Raw genomic sequence first — 22,964 nt, 5'->3', positions numbered from 1 at the left:
GGGCCAATGTATGGAGATACAGAGGAGAGGGGACAACAGAGGGCTCAGACAAAAGTAAATACTGGGAAATGGAACCCAGAAACTGACATTTCCTTCTCCAAGGGTGGGGGCCAATGTAGGAAGATACCGGGGGTAGGGGCCAACACTCCCCAGGGACAACAGAGGGCTCAGACAAAAGTGCATGCTGGGAAATAGAACCCAGCACCTAACAGTTCCTTTTCGAAGGGTGGGGGCCAAGGTATGGAGATACAGGGGGAGTGGCCAACACTCCCCAGGGACAACAGAGGGAAAGGTATCCTACCAAAACACAGGGATGAGCCGGGATGGAGGGAGGAGGGGCAGGATACGTCATGGATCAGGACAGGGTGGGGGGATCACAGGAAAGAACCACAGCAACGCGTGGCCGGGTCAGCTAGTTTTTATATAAAAATCGTTTTGCTTACAATATAAGTTAGGGCTTACATGTTAGGAAATGAATACTGGTCTGATTGTCATTTATCCCTCAATAATACTGAATATTTTAAAATTTGTAATTTGGCCTTTGTATTTGCATGGGATAAATAAATTCCCTTTATGAAGTTTATGTCATGGGAAAACAGTTTGAATTGCTGCATGTTGAATACTCGGATTGTTTGCACAATAGGTGTTTAATCCTGTTTGTTCAAAAATAATCTCTGACAGTTATAAACGTTACAGTATATTGTTTGCTCAAGAGAACTGTGGGTAATCTTAGAGTTCATGTTCCTATTTTCAAAGACAACTTAATGGTCCAATCATTCTAACAATCTATGTTAATGTTTGGAATGTGAAAAGTGAATGTGTATACAACATATTAACAGGGTTTTTATTTTAATGCACTTTTAATAAGTGTTTTTTCTTTAAATTTGAGTAGATGACTGATTGAGACATTCTGTTTTTGAACTTAATAGGTCTCAAGAGAAAGTGATGTTCAGTTTAGGAAAATGTAACATTATGTACAGTAAATGCTAATTTCAAATATACACTGAAGATTTCTGAATTTGGCTGGCTATAACTAACCAGGAAATAAATATTTTAGTCACGGTGGATTGATCAATGAAAAGTAAATTTAGTGTAACATGCACAAGCAGGAACAAACCTCAGCAAGCCTCAAGGTCACAGTCCATCCCACACCCTCAAACACACATAGCCAGAAAGAGAAGTTTAAAAGCTTGCTTTTGCCTTCCCAAACTTTGGCTCATTTCATTGTGTCATCTGGTTCAACAAATTGTGATTAATGATCATCACTTTCAAACAAGCCCATTTCAAAATGGAGTTCTATAAGCTGGCTGATTGACATTACCAGTGCTTTTTCCTTTTAAAAAATGTTTAGGGGTACTCTCATTTTGACTCAAGTAAACCACCATTTTATAGATCAAATCGGGGGAAATAAATACAGTAAATGGACAAAAGTACAAAGATTCAAAAAATGTTTTGGGGTATGCGTACCCTTGTGTACCCCTAGAAAAAAAAGCACTGGATATTACCCATAATTAGTGTTGACCATAGTTTTGACATGGCAAACTGGTTGACCGAGCTCCCAAATTTTCCATCTTGGCTATACAGGAGGGGGAAAGGGAAGAGGAGCACACAAACCTAATACTTGCTGTGGCTCACATCTTGCTAAACCATTGTTTAGGTCAGGATGACATACAAACATGGTCTGTGTGGGGCAGCAGTGAAAATGCTCAAGTATTTGAATAGTTATCCTTACAAAGAGTATGTAATGTTTGCAGCTTCAGTTGGAGATGATAGTTTCTTATACAGACACTGCATTACATATTTTCTAGTCTTCCATCTTTCAGCCTGATTAGCTTTCTCAGTCACAGCTAAAGGTAAGCAGTTGAGTTCCTAGTAACACATTTATAACTTCATGCAATGATACAGGGGCTCCGTCATTATTTCTCTTTCTTTACATTCTTCTCCCTTTTTAGAACTGCTAGTGTGGTGTTTCTTCTTTCATTCTCCAATTCCTCTGATCTGTGAACATTCTCATACAGGTTTCTAAAAAGGAAATAATCCAATGTCCTGAGTAAAATCAGGATCATCTTAAAGGCACAAATAAGCCAAGCAAAAACTTTTTTTGTGGTAACAGGAGAAGAACCAGTATTTTCAAGCCTGATGATAAGACAGGATTTTAAAAGTGCTTCCCAACATATTTATTTATTTAAATTGGTCTCCCACCCTTTGCCAGTTTCTGATCCCAGGGTAGGTCACAGAGTACAAACCACAATATCAATTATGAAACCATAAATTCATCTGCAATCTTTAAAACAGTTGCAGCTAACTGAAGCAACTATTTCATAATGGTCAAATCTGCTCAGCGCTCCCCCTCCTCACCCCCAAAGGACCTAGGTGAAGAGATCACACTCCCTTTATACATTTCAAGGAATTGGGGGTGGCCCAAGTCATTTTGGTACCCGAGGTGAACCACAAAATTGTGTTCTCCTCATTGCCAGAGGGAAAAAATTGGGAGTGAAGATTGGTATCAGGAATAAAGGGGAATTAAAGATCTATATTGGGATCTGCTGCCACTGTGGATCTTGCCACCTAAGGCAGTCACCTCACCTTGCCTCATGAGTGGACCAGGCTTGCAAGGAATCCTACTTAGATCATGTTGTACAGTTGCTTAGGCCAGGGTAGCACAATATATTGGAGTCACTCTAAGAATGTTCTGTGCCATTTGCTGTTTGTTTTTACCATATCTAATTTGTGAGCAACTCCATCACTTCAAATATAAATACAGCTGCCGGTATTAATCATGACACTAATTCTTTCTCTAAAGGCAGTGAGGAGAGGTTGAGAACTTGCATTCATTTATAATACATACATTTGAGTTAATTTATCTGAATTTTGACAAACGGATCAATGGTAGATCGTTCATGGGCATTTTTAATTGATTGGTTCTTTGGAATATGTGTGTGCGCGCGCGTATGGAGAATGATACAGCCAGACATTTTTTGTTAGCAGCAGGTCAAACACAAAAAATGAAAATGAAAACTCAAAGTAAAGCATAGTGTTTATTTAGTGCACACGGGAGCTTCCTTTTTGCCTCCCATTTTATAGCTACCATGAGTTACTTGGAAAAGCAAAACAAACAAGAGGCAGCCATCTGATTTATCCTTCTGCATTAATGGTCTTTTAATTTTATTTCCATTTTAACTGGTTTTCTTCCATTATCTTCTTGGCCCCTCCTCTTCCCCCTGCCCATCATCTTGTGTGTTTATCTCGCGGTGACTAATGCCTCGGTTTTATAGCTCTAATGTTCTCAATGGCAAACATGAACAACCAACCTTTGGCCCCTTCACATTTCACAAGTTTCACTGTTCTTATATGCTTGCAAGCAGAAGTCCCAGCTGGGCAGGTGCGGATGGAAAGTGAGCTAAGAAAGGGAAGGGAAGGACGTATTTGAGAGAAGAAAAACTTGACCAAGTGGTGGGCATAGAGCAAATATCCTTGCTTTAAATTATCAAGCGTGCAGTACACGCAAGAAGCAACGCTGACATGGACTACGAGGCATCATGAAAGAACAAAAAGTGGATCAGATTTTTGGGGCACTGCTCTTCTTGACCCAGCTTCTGTGGAATGCTGGTACTGTGATCAGATGTGGCAAAGATGACTACGTGATCAATGTAATGCTCATGAATGACTCTATGCTTCCAGTGAGTGCGGGAGAAATAAAACCAGCTGTGGAACAGGGCATGGAACTGGTGAAATATGACCTGAAAGGTAAGAGCACTTCAGTATCTTTTGAGGGTCAAATGTCAGGCCCTGAGTCTATACAACAGAATGCTTCCACAGGCTGTTTTCCTTTCTGCCTAGCACCGCTGTTCACGTATTATCCGTCTTTCACCACGTGAACCATGTGGTAGCCACAGTTGTTTTATTGTCTTTTGGGTCTTGGGCCTTGGCAGAAAGGTGGTTGATGGTTATGATTACTTTGGCTATGGTTGCCATTATGTAAATATTTTCAGGTTGTAAGCTGCCTTGAGCATGGCTTTAGCTATGGAAAGGTGGGATAAAAAAAATAAAATGAGGATGACGATGATTCACTACTATACTAATCGGGTGTTTATGTGTTCCTTTAAAATGTGACAAACCTGAGCAAGGCTACTTCCTGTCCAGGGAAAATCCCCCACCCTACTATTCCATGAGTGTCTATTTTAAAACTGTTTTTAGTTACGTGAAAGACACTTCCCTATCTGCAACTGAAACAAATGTTGCTACCCGTCAAAACAAGCAAACAGAGAATATGATCCTACTGCATGGAATGACTATCATAAGAAGTGCACAGTGGCCAATTTGCCTTCCACATGACAAAACTAGTGGGGATTGTCCCTTGTTTAAAGTCTGCTATTCCATTAACATTTCTCATAAAGAAATGCTTTTGTGTTTTTAATATTGTGATTTTATGTTGTGAACCGCCCTGAGATCAACAAGTATAGGGAGGTATGCAAATTATTATTATTATTATTAAAGAGAAATTTTACATACTTGATCAGGCAGCCTTACCTGGTCAGATAATGATCAACTGTTTATTACAGTATTTATTTACTTATTTACACTCTGCTCTTTGGTTTGCAAGATTCACAAGTTTATCATCTGTAAATCAATAAAATCAAAACAGCTAAAAAGTTGTCAAATAAAATTATGAATTGGAATCATACTTTATTTTTAAAAGTATGTTTTAAATCAATATTATTATATTATTAAACTTGGGGATGCCTCCTGCTTGCATTGCTCACCTGCCACCCACTTACCACCCAGCTACCACCCATGCCTTGACAAACTGTCCTAACTGTTCCTCTGCAGCATGTCTGGGCTGCCCATCATCCACACCCGTCAATACTGTAACTTGCTTACTCACCTGCCTGCCTGTGCCACTGGCTATTTTGTACTCATGTTGCAGCAGGCTGCAGCATCATGACATTTGTTATTACAAAAACATTATATACTTTCAATACCTAACACTCCTGCGTTTCGTTTTACAGCAAACAACGTGAATGTGAATGTCAGTGCCGCACTTGATGGCATCGACACGTCGCTGTACGTCTCCAATGGCTGCCGCACCAGCACGTGTGAAGGTGTGGAATTCATCAAGCAGATCTATGTGAGTATTAAGGAGCTTATGTAGAAATCATCATTTTAGGAGTGGAGAACTGGATGCAGCCGGTGGGCCAAATCCTTAGCTCCCCTTCCACTTGCATGTCCACTTTAGCAGCAGGAAGGACCACCCACCTGTCAGTCACATAACATAACACGGATATCAGGGGAACCATTCTCCTCTGCCCATGCAATTCACAAACTTCGCTTTTGGCATGGACCTGTGTCTTTACCTGACAAACTCCTGACATCAGGTATTATGTCAGGTGTGGGGCATCTGGGGATAGCTTAGCCACAATGTCCTAGTGGGGCAAATGGGGAGTCCTGGTGGGCCTAGTTGCTCCCATAAATTAGGAGTTCCTTACCAAATAAAGAACAAGTGTTCAGGCTAGAAACCAAATACTGTACATCAAGCACTGGCTTGATGTACTGTACACATTTTAAAAATCTCATCATAATCCATGATTTAGAAACTGTTCCATTCCCTTCCAGTTATGTATCAGTGTGCTTCACTGTAAATCTGCTTGTGCTACCATTTTAATACTTAAAGGGCACAGTCATTCCTCAGACAGGCACCTACTGTACATAATTTTAATTCATGCCCCTGTAGAGGCCATAACGTCTCTCTTACTTTTTAATCTCCATTTGCGGGCTCTGTTATCCAGCACTCATCTTGTTTTTATTATTGCAATGTCTTCGTATCTTCCAGCCATTCGCTCCATTTCCACAGTATTACCGGTAATTTGCATATGCATGATTATCCGTTAAACTTTCTCCACCCCTCGCCTCATGTTGGTCTTTTCTATTTCAGGCTGGTAATAAACTTGGGTGTACTATTCTAGGCCCAACGTGCACCTTTGCCACATTCCAGATGGTCTCGTAAGTATCGGCTGAAGTGTTCTATTCAAATAAGGTTAAATACTGAATAAATGTGATGTCTGCTTAAGAGCCTAGCAAACACTTGTGTAAAAAGGGGAGCCCTGACCACTTTTGGCTCTTGCCCTACCTACTGCCAACATGTGACTCCCAACAGATGCAGGAATGTAGTGAGAAAAAATGGTTCCCTGCCCATTTTAAAGCATGAAGGAGGAAATGAAATGCAAGTCTTGCATCAATCCTCTTTATCAGCACCATATACAAAGAAGAACTGAGCACTCTCAATGGTTTAATTAGTGCATATTCTTCATAGGATGACATCTGGGTTCAAAGCGATGGGACTGACTCTGTGGAGCATTTTTCCTTTATGTTTGTTCTCTCACACACAGGTATTAACTATTCAGAGCCATCTGCCCGGTTTTTTTCTGAGAGAATGTGTAGTATAGTACTCATAACTTATTTTGAAATCAAGGCAAACAAAAGAAGAAACCAAATTATGTGAATACTTAGAATTAGCGAAGATGACAGAGGTAATCAGAAACCAAACAAATCAGAAGTTTAACAGTGAGTGGGAGTGTTATAGAGTATATTTAGAAAAACATTGCTCCCAAACAAAATCCTTAATCTGCTTTGATTAATTTTTGCAAATTAAAGAACAGATAGATAAAGTATGTTATGTAAGAGCAATGAACGAAAAGGTGAAAAGGGGCACAGTTAAAAAGAAAAAGAAGATGTAAGGACCCGTAGTGAGGTGGAGGGGAAGTCATCTTTAAAGACATATGGTTGTAATGCTATTTAAATGTTCAGATGTTCTGATTTTTCTTTATGTACCTTATGTTTTGAATAATGAGTGGAATAACTGTATTATTTAACAAATTTAATAAAGATTATTGAAGAAAAACAAAAACAAAAGAAGAAAGGATTGGAAATATGGCCCATATTGATAAGCCATCTATTAATGTAGAAGCCATACTGGAATTATTTTATTTTCTTCATGTGTGGTGGTCTTGTAGTAAGGTTAAAACTTACTGGGAAATGATATAAAATGAATGGAAAAGGATGTTTAAAATAACATTTGTAAACAAACAAACAAACAAACAAACAAACAAACAAACAAAAAACACCCAGAAGTTTTCCTTTTGGGAATTCTAGAGGTAAAACTACCTAAATTGTATAGAAGTTTATTCATGTATGCGACTACAGCAGCAAGAATGTTATTTGCCAAAAAATGGAAAAAAGAAGAAGTCCTGACAAAAGAAGAATGGATACAAAAACTTATGGAATGTGCAGAAATGGCAAAAATTACTGGAAAAATAAGAAATCAAATAACAAACTTTTTATAAAAGAATGGAAATGGTTTATTGAATATTTACAAACAAACTGTAAACAGATAAGAACATTGGCAGGATTATTGTAATAACCTGCAGTTTCATAAGAGCATATATTAAAAGTAGATGAATAAAAGAGTAAGTTAAGTAAATTTAGAATATGCAGGAAATGTAAAAAATAAATTTAAGGAACTGCAGAAAGAAGAGGAAGTCCAGTTTTGTTAGAATGATTGTAAAACTATTGAACTATATATAATATTTCAATAGTTTTACAATCATTGTATATAATTTAAAATCATAAAAATTAAAAACTTTTCTTTTGCAGATTAGAGACGGAGTCAGTCCCACCTCTGATCTCTGCAGGGAGTTTTGGGTTGACTTGTGATTACCAAGAAAAGTTAACAAGGCTGTTGACTCCAGCCAGGAAGCTGAACTACTTCTTGGTTGATTTCTGGAAGAATTCCACGTTGCCATTCAAAAGTGTCACATGGGAAACTACTTACATCTATAAGGAAGACAATGACACTGAAGATTGCTTCTGGTAGGGAACCTTCCCAGTATAACCAATGCTTCAATTATTTTTCAAACTTTTTCTGTTTTTCCATAAAAGACTTAAATCACATACTGTATTGATAATATTGTTGACTACTTGCAGTGGGAATTGGCTATGCCATTTCCTGCTTGCCAGAGTCTTCTATGTTGTTTGAAATAATTGGATTTTCTAAAACATCTTGGGAATTCACATGTAGAACAGAACCAAAATTCAGTGTTCCAGAATTATTATCACACCCCACACCCCTTGAAGGTAAGTATTGGTTGGGGGGATTAGGGTATAGTATTAAAAAGAGAATTCCCTGGATGCCTAAGATGCCAGGTTTGGGGCAAGTACTTTGGCGAGAGAACCCCAGCAGAGATTTAAAAATCACAAAATATACAGCAAAGTGTGGAAATGTAAGAACTTTAAAATATTCGCTTCTAAGCTGCTTCCAAAGTTCCCCCTTTCCTTAGCATAGAAAGAGACCACACATTTGGTAAGTTAAAAATGATTTACTTACAAACTCTTCAAGGGTCGGATTCATGTGCTTTTTATATAGCAGTAAGTGGGACGCAGGTGGCGCTGTGGGTTAAACCACAGAGCCTAGGGCTTGCCGACCAGAAGGTCAGCGGTTCAAATCCCCGTTGCTTGGTCCCAGCTCCTACCAACCTAGCAGTTCGAAAGCATGTCAAAGTGCAAGTAGATAAATAGGTAAACGATGTTTCCATGTGCTGCTCTGGTTCACCAGAAGCGGCTTAGTCATGCTGGCCACATGACCTGGAAGCTGTACGCCGGCTCCCTTGGCCAATAAAGTGAGATGAGCGGCACTACCCCAGAGTCAGCCATGACCTAATGGTCAGGGGTCCCTTTACCCTTTAGAAAATACAGGCAGTAAAACTTAGGTTGCAAAGTGGTGAATGTTTCTAAATTATTTGTATAGAAACATAAAGATGGAGTGAGCTTGCTTACCCCTGGTTGGGGATGGATTAAGGGCCCAAACTAATGGATTCAAGTTACAAGATTCTGACTAAACATTAGGAGAAACTTTCTGAAAGTAAGAGCTGTTAGACAGTTAGATTTCCTTGGAAGGTAGTGGACTGTCCTTCCTTGGAGGTTTCTAAGCAGAGGTTAATGCTTTAGTTGACATTCCTGCATTGCAGGGGGTTGGACTAAACGACCTCCAGGGTCCCTTCTAGCTCTACAATTCTATGATACTATGTTCAACAATTTGGTTTCTGAATTCTGCACCAGCAGCAGTTTCCGAATTGTCTTCAAAGACAGCCCAACTGTATAACATATTGCAATAGTCCAACCTAAAGGTTACCAGAGCTTAGACAACAGAAATTATGCTATCCCTGTCAAGATAAAGGTACAGCTGGGCCACCAAATGAAACTGATGGAAAGCACTCAGCACTTCCAAGGCTAATTGATCCAGAAGTACCCACAAGCTATGAACCTGTTCCTGCTATATTAACTGTTATGTAAATGACTGCTAGGCTAGTGGGGATGGTAGAATTTTTTTAATTAACCCATGCTTACAGAATAAATATATATTGGTTTGTTCAACATATTAATTGTTCTAATAGGACTGATATGTGTGAGGTACCTTACTTCTTAGAGGCCCTCACACCAAATCTTTAGCCCAAATCTATGCCATTGCCACAAGCTGATTTGCAACATTTATTTCCTATTCCAATTTCAAGGTATATGAATGCACTGGAAGCTTCAGTTACCTACTTTTCTGCAAACATGAAATTCCGGGAGATCTTCAGGAGCTCAATAGACCTACAAAGCATTGTGAATAATCCAAAAAGAAAAAGTAATGGTAAGGAGAAAAGAAAAGTTTAGTTGTTTCTTTTTTATTCCCCCCCCCCCCATTTTTTAAAGTGGTTCTTATTTTTATCTACACGCAGCCTTGAGTCCCGTCAGGGAAAAAGGGAGAAAAGTGAATTAATGAAAAAAATAAAAAAAATAAGAGTACTTTGTCTCTGAAGTCCATTTGGTTATACTTTCTGGGTATTTATAATCTGAATATCAAATGGCGAATTCTATTACAGTCATACCTCGGTTTAAGTACTCCACAGACCTGTCTGGAACAGATTAATCCACTTTCTATTACTTTCAATGGGAAAGTTCGCTTCAGGTTAAGTACTCTTCAGGTTAAGTACGGACTTCTGGAACCAATTACACTCATACCTCGGGTTAAGTACGCTTCAGGTTGAGTTCTCCATGGACCCGTCTGGAACAGATTAATCCACTTTCCATTACTTTCAATGGGAAAGTTCGCTTCAGGTTAAGTACTCCCCGGATCGTCTGGAACAGATTAATCCACTTTCCATTACTTTCAATGGGAAAGTTCGCTTCAGGTTAAGTACGCTTCAGTTTAAGTTTAGACTTCCGGAACCAATTGTGTTTGTAAACCGAGGTACCACTGTAATGGAAGAGGAAAGAAGGAGGGAGAGAGATAGAGAGAATTTCTATGCTGTACAGATTTCCCCTGCTGCAGTTTCCTGAACACTTGTCTGTTTCGCTGCTGATACTGGGCTCAGACAAGGTGCTGCTTTCCAGAAGAAGTCTTAAGGCTCTTTTTCTAAAGACCTTCTTGCATAGATTGGTTCTGAAGATGTAGCATCATTATTAATATTCCTTAGCTGTGCATTGTGTAAACTGTGCAATTGGTTTCCAGAAGACATGGGGACGGCGATCAACTTAGATAGCTTTAAAGGAGATTAGGCAGTCGTGGAAGATAAGGCTTTGATAGCTACAAGCCATGTTTGGCATATATTATTGCCTCCAGGATCAGAGGTAGTACTACTGTTGGAGTAAGTATGCTCAGTATTTTCCTCCTAGAAAAAAGGGTCCCAGTACTCACATGAAGTTGCTACAGTAAGTACCACATTTTAAACCAGTGCTTTTCTCCCAGAAAAACGGTACTGGTGCTGTGTACCATTGAGTACCCCCAGAAAAAAGCACTGAGTATTCTGGACCATACTTCCCTTTCCTCTGCTCTTTACAGACATGGTCCACCCTTTAAAGCTCTGTCTAAGTGCCCCCCCTTTTTTTGCTCTGGAGCTTTCCCTGCAAAAACCTGCTCTTTAAAGCTCAATCAGAGCAAGCAACAATCCCAGGGGTGGGTTGAGGGGGGACACACCCACGCTCAGACATGGAGCTTTTAAGCGAAGACCTGTGTCTGGAAAGAGCCAAGCAAAAGGTAAGTGTGGATGGGCCATTAGTCTGATCCAGCAATGTTCTTTTTATGTTTTTATGCAACTATGTTATTCCGCTTTCTCATTGTCTCATAGAACACTCAGCTGAACTCCAACTCCAGTGAAGGAAATGAACCTATTGCTTCTCTCCTTTGCTCTTGGGAATAACTTTTAAATGCCAAAATGGTAAACTACTGGAAGGCTACTTCCTCTCCTGATAATCATCACATTGCTGTGTCATCCAATTTACATTATTGATCTCTAGATCCTACAGACGTTTTCTGGGACCCACATGCCTGCAATGAGGATCTGCTCTGATGCTTTTACCTCTTCCTCTGTTCTAAATCCAGTATTTTCAAAGTAGGAATAAAAATGGCTTATCCACTGACTCTCTGTCTATCATGCTCTTGTTTGCAGTGATCATCACATGTAGGTCTCCAGGTGACCTTAAAAGAGTCCTAGGAAAAGCAGAGGTGGATGAGGACATAGTTATCATCCTGATAGATCTTCACAGGTAAAAACCTTACAATATTGGGGTTGGGGTTGGAATCTAATGAGTAAAAAGGCCATTTTATATGTGGAATAGTTTCCCCCTCAAGAGTCACATTGAGTGCTGAGTATATATTTTCATTTTAATAATTGCACTACACTTAAGAATGGGGTGTGTGTGTTACTCTGAGACCCATATAAATCCTGTAAACAATATTATTTTATAAATATGATTTTCTGTCACTGGTTCCAATTCTGCTAGAAATGGAGGGGGGACAAAGCACAGAGAATCCCTTCATTGACTTATAAATTTGCCACCATAAGGTCTAGAAGAGAAGACTGTGTGTGAGCGTTTAAACTGCTGCTGCTTGTTAAATTGTGTTTTAACTTATTTCCATAATTTGTTATGATTGAAATGCACGTCTTCAATAATGAATAGGTGTATATCAGCAGGGGATTATGAAAGTTTTGCTTAGTAAATCTGTTTTCCATTACCTCCAAATTGAAGCCCATTCATTCAGATGTCTTTAGATTGTTCTAATATCCTAACAAGTATAAATCATTAAGGAATTTGATTATAATATCAAAGCTTTCTGCTGGATTACGTTTCCGTGAAGCTAAGCACTATTTACTACCAAAGGGGTTCTAAGAAGAGAATAATTTGTAAAATGCTGGATGAGATAATAATAAGAGTTCAATTTTTATTATTATTCTGGATTTGGAACTGCAAACTGAAGGAGAGAAAATGTTTATTCATTACCATGTTGAGATTTCCACCAGTAGGCATGCTACAAGACAGCTTTGTTTTTGGTGGTGATAACATAGGCTAGGTATATAGTGTTGGAGGTAAAATATAGTGATAGGTGGAAAGGTTAGGCCCCTCTTCTAGCACACCACTACTTTGCTTCAAATTGCACAAAAGCAATGTGTAGGCTTGGTTGTCTAACTTTATATTCTAGGCAAGTCCCTTTGAGAGGCCTTTTTAAAAGGTAACAATCATACAAATACACTGAAATATAAATAAGCAACCCATTCCTTCGCAAAATCAATACATTCACCATGCACTTTTTCTTGTTGACTTTTAAAAATCTGCGAAATGGGTGAGCGATTTTCAAAACTTGCTTTCACATTTTTCATTAATGCACTCAGCAATTGCAACAGTGCTAGGAAACAGGGCTACACATCTCACACCCCAAGTCATTGGCAGCAGTGTCAGTCTCAGTCAGCGGTCCCCAAACTAAGGCCCAGGGGCCGGATGCGGCCCAATCACCTTCTCAATACGGCCCACGGACGGTCCGGGAATCAGCATGTTTTTACAGAAGTAGAATGTGTCCTTTTATTTAAAATGCATCTCTGGGTTATTTGTGGGGCATAGGAATTCGTTCATATTTTTTTTTCCAAAATATAGTCCGGCCCCCCACAATGTCTGAGGGACAGTGGACCGGCCCCCTGCTGAAAAAGTTTGCTGACCCCTGGTCTCAGTCCTACTGCATCAGAGGAGTCTTCTGATCTTCTCCCTCTTTAACACATCTTGCCAGCTACTATAGTTCTGCCCCACGGGTCCAAATACAGACCAGGCAAAGGATAGACGGATGCCCCAAAGGACCCAGTTGCAGGGATTCCAAAGAAAGATGCACAAAATGCCCCAAGTGATCAGTTCTAGTGCTTTATTGTGAAGCTATAGCAAGAGACTTATATCACACACCAACGCAATGCAGGATTCCTTGCTACCACACCTTATGATGGCTTTGTCTGTGGGGGGCTAATATGTTAAGCGTTATTTATACAAAAAGCAAGTAACAAAAGCTGGCAACAATAGCCCAACTAACACCCCTGCCTTATAGTTCCCTTCCCACCTTTCATCCCTCTCTCGGATAAGGGAGTAGCTGACTGAACCAAAACTACGGCTTCAAAGCAAACAGATAAGCATATATGATATCATTTTACAGCTCGCACCAATTACCGGTAGTCCCGGGGTTATCTTGACTACCAAGATGGCGTTTACTGGTCTTTCAGAACATTTTCACTGTTTGGTTCTACACACCTATGTACATAGGCATTCTTCTAGCGATACAGACCCATCTGGATTTGGGTCTGAAAGACCAAGGTATGGGTGCATTAAGGGTAAGTTGTAAGGCCTCTATCTTGGCTTCCAGTTTCCTGGTTTAGTGTAGCTTGAATAAACATGTCTCTATATTAAACCAGCAGGGTTGTGGTTGTTTTTTAAAAAAAGAAAAAGAAAGTTATTGAATCAACATTTGTTTCATTTGTCATTCGGTTGACTAAATGCTCTTGCTTCTTACTACATTTGGGACTCTTGTGCTTTCTATTTTCAGCAATGTGTACTATGAAAATGCTCCCTCATACAGTTACATGCGGAATGTCCTTGTCCTGACTCTGGAACCATCAAACTTCACTGCAGTTTCAAACAGTAGCGGGATTTCTTGGACTCCAGATACGATGCCTTGGGTGATTTTATTTTATAATAATTCCTTTGCTCACTTCTGTTGTGCTCCTACATCACAGCCCTGGAAAAAGAGCTCTTTCTGATCATAATTGTTCCACAGGTCTGAAGGCAAAGTTAAACACAGCAGCAGCAGACCAGTATCTTTGAATGCCGATTTTCACTATGCAAACTAAGCAACAGTGAAGCAATGGGTTGCCAGTGATATTCAGCAAATACGTCAATTTTCCTTTTCCGTTCCACACATCCTGAATCTGTGCAAGCCCCCACTCCTACAGTCACCCAGCCTGCCCAATACTTAAGCATTTTGAATGTACAAAACTGTGTCTGAGCAGCCCTTCAATAAATAAGCACATTCCAGTTGGCATCCCTCTGTAGGAGTAGAAGTAGCATTGGTAGAATCAAATTACAGTATAAAAATATAAATACAGTTGAACCTTGGATCTCAAATGCCTTGCCTCCTGAACATAACGGCTCCTGAACGATCGAAACCTGGAAGTGAGTGTTCCAGTTTTCGAATGATTTTCGGAAGCCAAACGTCTGGTGTGGCTTCCAATTGGCTGCAGGACGCTCCTGCAGCCAATCAGAAGCCGCGCCCTGGTTTTCGAATGGTTCCGGGAGTCGAACGGACTCCTATAATGCATTCTGTTTGAGAACCAAGGTACGACTGTATAAAAAATATTTAAAAACACAAAATACATAATAAAATTAGAAAACAAACAAACCAATTATCACCACTCCCACAGCACATTTAAAAGGGCATTGGATGTTAGTGAGCCAAAGGTCTGGTTGAAGAGGACCGTTTTTGCTTGGTGCCTAAAGGTGTATAATGAAGTCGCCAACTGAACCACCCTGGGGAGAACATTCCACAAATGGAGCCACTACAGAAAAGGCGTGTTCTCGTGTTGCCACACTCCGGACCTCTTGTGGAGGAGGCACATGAAGAAGGGCCTCAGATACATAGCTGCCAAGTTATCCCTTTTTTAAAGGGATTTTCCATTATGCTGAATAGGCTTCCTTGCGAGAAAAGGGAAAACTTGGCAGCTATGCTCAGATAATGAACACATCGAGTCTGGGTTAGTTTATATGGGGAGAGGCAGTCCTTGAGGTACTGTATAGTGATTCTGAGTCATTTTAAGACTTTATAGCTCAAAACTAGCACTTTGAATTGGGCCCAGAAACTAATTGGCAGCCAGGGCAGTCAGGCAGGAGCAGTTTAAGAATATGCTCATCTACATTCATGTGGGAACATGCAGGTTCCCAGAGAGGAGCTTGCAGCCACCCTGTTCTTCCCCAGCCCTTTTTACTGCTGTGCTGAGCTAAGCCAAGGTTTGCTTTGCTTTAGCACATCATCCAAACTGGGACTTGTGATTAACTTCTCTCCTAACCACGAGCTGTAGCCAAGTGACTGGTGAAGCCTCTGGAAACCAGAATGGGAAGAAGGCCATCTTTGAGCAACTCACTCAGGAACACATTGGGTCCCAAAATATGATAAGCAGTGGCTTAATCCCTCTCCTTTTGCTAACTCTTATAGGTGAAAAATGACTTTGCTGTTGCCTACTTGGATGCTGTCTTGCTCTTTGGACATGCCTTGAAAAAACTTTCTCTTGCAAGAGAGTTAATTACTCCGACCAGCTTCAACAGCCAGTTTCGGAATGTTACTTTTAAAGGTAATCACATATGTATTTCTCTTAATTCTCATTAATGGGCAAGGCAATACAGTAGATTACTGGAAGCAAAAACAGAAGGATTTCAGTAAAAAGACCCCAAAGGGGTTAAAAATATTGATAAACGTCAGCAATAGTTTTTCTCTAATTAAATGTATCAACTTTACCTCTAACAACCCTGCCTCCATATTGAATACAGTGGTATCTCGGGTTACCGGCGCTTCAGGTTACAGACTCTGCTAACCCAGAAATAGTACCTTGGGTTAAGAACTTTGCTTCAGGATGAGAACAGAAATTGCGCCGCGGCAGCAGCGTGAGGCCCCATTAGCTAAAGTGGTACCTCAGGTTAAGAACAGTTTCAGATTAAGAACGGACCTCCAGAATGAATTAAGTTCTTAACCCGAGGTACCACTGTAATGCTTTCCCTCTTTACACATGTAAGAGTCTCTCTGTTCTGATCATATATTGAGATAATGTTCTATAATGTTTTTCTTATTATGTATCTATTGGTCTGCACCAAGTTCTGTATCTTCAATTCCCACTTCCTGTTGCATTTGCCATGTTTTCCCAGCCTTATCTAATATCTCTTCCAGGCTGTGGCTTCTGATGCCCTGCTCCTCCTACAGAAATTGAGATCGAAATTTTTCCTTAACAAAGTGTGTCTTTCCTCACTAGTCTCATTCTTCTTGTTGAATATTATCAGTATAAGAAAGGTACTGTGAGATGAATGGTGAATATTGGGCTGCTGGATTCCCCGTCATGTTCAGGGAAAATTATCAGGCTTTTACTATTACACTATTTTTCTCTTTACAGGTATTCTTGGTCCTGTAGTGCTGGATAAATTTGGGGATGTTGATGTCAATCTCACCCTTATGTACACGACAAATACCGGTACTTTAGAAGTAAGCATAGGGTCAAACAAACCATGCCTCTAGCTGGAGTTGCAAGTAACCCAAGGGACTGTTGAAGGTTTTTGGTGTGGGGAAGTGGATGGTTAGCGTCAAAGGCAGCTATTAGATGGTGCACCGGAAAACACTGCAGTAGATTCCCCTTGCCTAACTGTGCCAGTTTGTATTTCTCCTTGCCCTCTGTTATTCCAAAAAGGTTTTCTCATATATTTACCATTCAAAAAAAAAAGAATTTGGAGGCTTTGTGTACCTCCTACTCAGAGCTGATGGGCACACTTCTTGAATTATATTTATATACCGTATCTCTAGCTAGCTCCAACCCATTCAATCTTGTAGGCACAGCACCAAAATAGACACGTTGTTAATGCAGGCAATTAGTAACCATGCAAATAATATTTTAAAAGTAAATAGCAGTCAAGTTTGACAACAGTGGGGGTGGGGAGCAATTAACCAGATTCAAAAAGTAGCTGGAGAGGGAGAGCTTTAAATCACGGCCACAGCAATGTCAATGGGATAAAGCTCATGCCGTGGTCCTGATGGAGGTCCCCCTTCTGCCATGGATGCTATTTGCTGCTGGGAAATAATTTTTGCAATTACTAAATTGTGTGAATGCTTTCATTTCTAGTTTGGCCCACAGAGTTGAATAGTGCTGTTATTACCTAGCTTGAGCAGAGTGATAGTCGTTGAAAGCAATCTATTTTGAGTGAAGGAAAATAATGTGAGGGATAAATGCATACAGGAAAAAGGAAGGAAATCTCCCCTGGTGACTCAGAAGTTGGGCAGGAAACTATGGTTACAGGCTATGGGACAACCCAGGATATTAAACCAGGGTTCAGGTAAAATGGGATGCCATGGTTAATTAGAAGCTTCCTGGTTCAATCACAGCTTGTGTGAAGAAAGAAGCAAAGGGACTCTGTTAACAAGCCAACCAAAACCAGCTCAATATGGTGGAGATGCAAGGGATCCAGGATGGAGGGATGAAAAGTGTGGGGAGAGTGACTGAGGTCCTTGGCTGACATTATATTCACATCCATGAGTTTTCTTGGGAAAAGGAGTTTCAGACTAAAACCTTCTTCTATTTTCTCATTCTAGTACAAGGCCCTCCTACGGTTTGACACTCATCTGAATGAGACAGTACCAAAGACAGACAAACCATCATTCATCTGGAAACAAAACACCCTCCCTAGTGATATTCCTGGCACAGGTGAGACAATTTATTTCTTGGGAAGGGGACTTGCACAGAGTCAATGAGACTTGTACATACAATTTGAACACAGGAACCATTAGGCTGGTAGTAAACCAATAATTTACCTTTTTTTAAAAAAATTCCAAACCTGTCTTTTTCTGTTTTTTGAATGCCGAGTTCTGAATCAACTTGTCAACTTAAACAGTCTTCAATGTGTGCAGCAGTAGCTGCCATGGGAGTATTTTCAGAGAGCATACAGTTCAAAAAGACTGAATATGGCAGTGCTGATGCCCATTCTGAGTTTACTTGATTTGCAGGATTCCCAGTGTCCCCATCCACCTTACTTATCATTCTTGCATGGTGTAAATTCACCCACTTACACTAATCCCTTCTTTATCATTTGACCCAGATCATTTGGCCCAAATCTTGCTCTCCAACTCTCCCAAACACCACAGGGAAGCAGTTAAATATACCCCCTGTCCTGTATTGTACTGCTCAAGTTCGGAGCTAAATGAGCAGTTTCCTATTCACCTGGACCTAGATGTTAGGAATTTGTGAACTAGGGCAAATGTACTAAAGCACTTAAGCAGAAAGTTACACATCTAGCCTCAGAGCTCAGCAGCTTCCCACTGTAGCACTGTGTGGTGTGAATTTTCCAATTGATTGTCTCCCCCCACAATTGCATATGAGCTCACAGCTTGTATAATGCAATTCCCATTAACGCCAGAAATGTTCTCCCATTTCCAATAGCAGTTTTTGCTACTGTTGAGATAAATGCCATAGATATTGAATGCTTAACACACCCTTGGCAAGAATAAATTACCCTAGTGGTATACTGTGACTGTTAAAAGTATATGGCGCCTTAAGTGTAGAGGTTGAGCAGAGAATAAATATGGTGCTGCCTAGCTAGAATGCAATGTCTCAAACTTTCAGCATAGGTTCAGCTTGGTAATTTATTTATTTATTTCGAATTCTAAAAGCATGATTACTTAATTTACCTAGACATTGTTCTTTCTATATCCAAATCAAATTACATAATGAAATGCCTTGGCTGTCAAGGGTGGTTTCTCTGTTTTTGGCTGCAAATGTTATTGCATTTCTTCTCAGACTAGATGTTAAATTGAAATGAAGTAATACAATGCAATACAAAAGAAAAAGAACAATGAAAACCTGAGCATATTGTAAAGAACATAATGTTTCTATTTTTCAATACCTAGTTTAATTCAGACGTTATTAAGTGCCCTTTCATAAATTTCATCTCAAATTCAGAAATATAATGCCATGTACCACAGTAACAATGTGATAGGCAGAAACCTGAATATTTTGCTTTCAATTGGGTGCAGAAAATGTGGAGGGCAAGAGAAAGTACCGGTAGTATTGTGAAGGCTCTTTTTTTCATGAAGGGATGACTGAAACCCCTAGAGGGCAGCAGAACCTCAGAAATATAAATATGTCATCCAATTTCTAAATTCCAGACATCAGCTTGTAATTTGTTTAAAGCGTGCTTGGAGCTATTTAGCCTTTTGTCACTCAGCCCGGGGTGCAGGACAGAAAACCATCTTGTAACTTGCCAAAGACATTTGCTTGCTAACTGATTTATTTATTGGTGACCCAATGTCCTGCTTTCTGAGCAGGATCAGCCAGCCCTGGTGTTCTGACAAGGATGACCTTGTTGTCAGAGAATTAAGGAGAAAATAAGATTGGCCTTCGATGAAGAGGTAGATGGAAAGCATGGGCATACGCCAAAAACAGCAAAGGTCAAGTGTTTGTCAAGTAGTTGCTGCAAGCATTTTCAAAAGAGTTTAGTGGAAATCATTACGCCTAGACTGAGCTGGTTGTACAGGCTTAATTTTTTCAAAGGTTAACAATGCAATCTATACATGCGCAAGTAAATCCCATTGCATTTAATAGGGTTTACTCTGAGGAAACAATACAGGGTTGCAGCTAAGGTAGCAGACCTGTCCACCATTAACTCAATGGAGCTTATTTTATTTATTAAATTTATATACCACCCTTCATCTGAGGATTACAGGGTGGTTTACAGCATAAAAACAAAAAATACATAACATAATGGGAAACAAAACTATTACCCCCCCCCACCCAGTTTAAAAGGCCATAGATTGTTAAATTAGCCAGTGGCCAGGGAGAAGAGGAAAGTTTCCCCCTGGCACCTAAAGATATGTAATGAAGGCATGAGGCAAGTCTTCCACAAAGCTGGCTTCTGACATGTATAAAATTACACTGCACATTTTTGTATATTGCTTCCAGCACATGTGAGGTAGAAGTGTTCAGAGCACTGCCTTGTCCTGGTTTGTGGGGATCAGTTTCAGTTGTTACAGCCTGAAGATGCAGATAGTGTCTAGCCTACTATCAGTTCTCCTGAACCTTGCCCATCATGGCTAATAAAAGTTAGCTAGGATTGTCTGACAGGATGGATTCAGAGAGTGGTTAATGCCTCACTTAGGAAAGCAGGAGGTACTCCGGGCCATTCTGAAGGGGACAGAAGTGAGCTCCCTGTTTTCTACCCTACTTTTAATCATCAGCTTAAGATGAATTTATTTTTCAGTGTTTATGGTTTTGGCTGATATAAAAGATAGATTGCTGCTGGATTGTATGAATGTAGGGTTTATCTTTTTGATGTTTTGTTTTGATATTTGCTTTACATTATTGATTTTTAAGCATGTTGTTTGAGGGAAGCTTCAAATAGAAGACCAATAATAATAACATGCATAGCTGTTAATAATAAGGGATAATGGCTGGCAGGCATCCATTCAGACTGATATTATAAACCTAGGGTAGGACAACTCCAGCCCACAGGCCAATCTTGGCCAACCTTGGGGTCAAATTTGGCATATAAGGCCATTTTTCAAAAATCATGCCCACCTGTTGATCAGCTTATGTCACTCTTAATTCAAGAGGGTTAGACAGGCCTTTATCTAACGAGATGTCAAGTGTTTCTCAGTCTTTAGGTTTGTCTCCCTGAATTCCTGAGACAGAGGGATGCAGGTATTATTATTATTTTTTATTATTTTATATTCTGCCCTTCACAAGATCTCAGGGTGGGTCACAGAATAAAAACAAGGTAAAAACACCAAAGAATTGATGCTTTTTGATTATGGTGCTGGAGTCCCATGGACTGCAAGAAAACCAAACCTATCCATTCTTAAGGAAATCAGCTCTGAGTGCTCACTGGAAAGACAGATCCTGAAGCTGAGGCTCTAATACTTTGGCCACCTCATGAGAAGAGAAGACTCCCTAGAAAAGACCCTGATGTTGGGAAAGATGGAGGGCACAAGGAGAAGGGGACGACAGAGGAAGAGATGGTTGGACAGTGTTCTCGAAGCCACCAACATGAGTCTGACCAAACTGTGGGAGGCAGTGGAAGACAGGAGTGCCTGGCATGCTCTGGTCCATGGGGTCACGAAAAGTTGGACACGACTAAACAACAACAAAAACACAGTTAATAGTTAAAACAAAAGCAATGAAACAATAACTTCACCCTTCCCACAAACACATTTAAAAAGCTGTAGGATATTAATCAGCCAAAGGCCTGATTGGAGAGGAACACCTTTGCCTGACGCCTAAAAATATACGATGAAGGCATCAGTCAAACCTCCCTGGGAAGAGCATTCCGCAAACAGGGAGCCACTGCAGAAAAGTCCCGTTTCCGTATTGCCACCCTCCAGACCTTGGATGGAGGAAGCACACCAAGAAGGGTTAATTACACTCCTGATGACCCTGAACTTTCTTCTTAGGTTTGCCTGATTTCCCATTTCTCACTTTTACAGGGCCGCACATTCTGACAATAGCTGTTTTCACACTTGCTGCGGTTGTGGTGGTAGTTCTGATCATCGCTCTGCTACTACTGAGGTACAGTCCTTATTTCCTCTTCGTCTGTCCTTCCTTGACCTAAGTCCACAAATCCTTTCTGAAATTTATGCTTTTGAAGTCTCTGTACAAAGGTCACCTAGCATAAAGGTAAAGGTAAAGGGACCCCTGACCGTTAGGTCCAGTCGCAGACGACTCTGGGGTTGCGGCGCTCATCTCGCGTTACGGTGTACAGCTTCCGTGTCATGTGGCTAGCATGACTAAGCCGTTTCTGGTGAACCAGAGCAGCACACAGAAACGTTGTTTACCTTCCCGCTGGAGTGGTACCTATTTATCTACTTGCACTTCATGCTTTTGAACTGCTAGGTTGGCAGGAGAAGGGACCGAGAAATAGGAGCTCACCCTGTTGCGGGGATTCAAACCGCCGACCCTCTGATCGGCAAGCCCTAGGCTCTGTGGCTTAAGCTACAGTGCCAGCCACTTAGATGAGCTAAATTGTATAAGCTCTGGCACCCCTTGCTCTCCCAGCTGATCACGTCCTCTGTGGTGGATTTGCTGCTTTGACTATTTCACCTACCTGGTCGGAAAGGTTCCTTCTCATTCCCCTTTCCCCCTCCACCTGACGCGTGCTAGCAGATATACTTCAGTAATGGAATATCTGCATCCCGTCTTTGACTTGTAGCAGTTTAGTCATTGGGAGTTTTGATACTGGCTTGAGGTCAGTGCACACTTTAAGGTTACTTCTAAGAAGTCTGCTTTCAGCTTGACTCAAACTGACTCGTCAAAAAGGTCAATATTTCCATTCATTATCAGACAACTAGCGCCTGAAGTTCTTTAAATGTCCTGCCTGTCCACGAATAGTTCTAATTCCAGATTCAAATGCTTCAAAAATTGTTGCAAGTATACCTGTCTTTCTGAGGTACAGGAAATATAGAAGAGCCATTGAACTCCAGAAAAAATGGTCCCACATCCCACCTGACAAGATTGTTCCTCTGGAGACTAACGAGACAAGCCATGTTAGTCTGAAGGTAGGAAACAGCAGCCGTCTATGGCACATGTTCTCCTTCACAATAAAGTGGTACTGGGTGTCTCCTCAACATGGTAAACAATGATGTTGGAACCATAGACGCTATCTAGAAAACTGCGCTGTGATATCCTAATCTCTGTGTATGGGCTCACACTGGCTAGGACGGAAGATGAGAGGGAAAATAGCTGGAGAGAAAATAAGCATACCAAGCATACCATCTCTGTACAACCTGAGCCTAGATGGAGAGCTGTTCAAAGCTTTACATTCCAAGAGTTTTCTGTCTCTCTCCTCACTGTAGTCTTGTGGCCCAGCAGCAAATCAGCCATGTC

General features: G+C 40.5%; 1 protein-coding gene across 1 annotated transcript in view; it reads left to right on the top strand.

The window, feature by feature from the left end:
- Nucleotides 1-1,869: 1,869 nt before the first annotated feature.
- GUCY2C (guanylate cyclase 2C) overlaps nt 1,870-22,964 on the top strand; it is a 48,626-nt gene continuing 27,531 nt past the window's right edge. The window contains exons 1-12 of the mRNA XM_035127020.3: nt 1,870-3,747; nt 5,010-5,128; nt 5,933-6,000; nt 7,651-7,866; nt 9,564-9,685; nt 11,484-11,580; nt 13,892-14,024; nt 15,554-15,689; nt 16,500-16,588; nt 17,687-17,798; nt 21,569-21,650; nt 22,534-22,636. Of these exons, the coding sequence (XP_034982911.1) occupies nt 3,540-3,747; nt 5,010-5,128; nt 5,933-6,000; nt 7,651-7,866; nt 9,564-9,685; nt 11,484-11,580; nt 13,892-14,024; nt 15,554-15,689; nt 16,500-16,588; nt 17,687-17,798; nt 21,569-21,650; nt 22,534-22,636 (1,485 nt within the window). The 5' untranslated portion in view covers nt 1,870-3,539. The remainder of the gene's footprint in view (nt 3,748-5,009; nt 5,129-5,932; nt 6,001-7,650; nt 7,867-9,563; nt 9,686-11,483; nt 11,581-13,891; nt 14,025-15,553; nt 15,690-16,499; nt 16,589-17,686; nt 17,799-21,568; nt 21,651-22,533; nt 22,637-22,964) is intronic.

Source organism: Zootoca vivipara, chromosome 9 (assembly GCF_965207765.1).
Source record: "Zootoca vivipara chromosome 9, rZooViv2.hap1.1, whole genome shotgun sequence".
Classification (NCBI taxonomy): Eukaryota; Metazoa; Chordata; class Lepidosauria; order Squamata; family Lacertidae; genus Zootoca; species Zootoca vivipara.
Note: the sequence above shows the minus strand (reverse complement) of the source record. Positions and strands in the feature narration are given on the sequence as shown.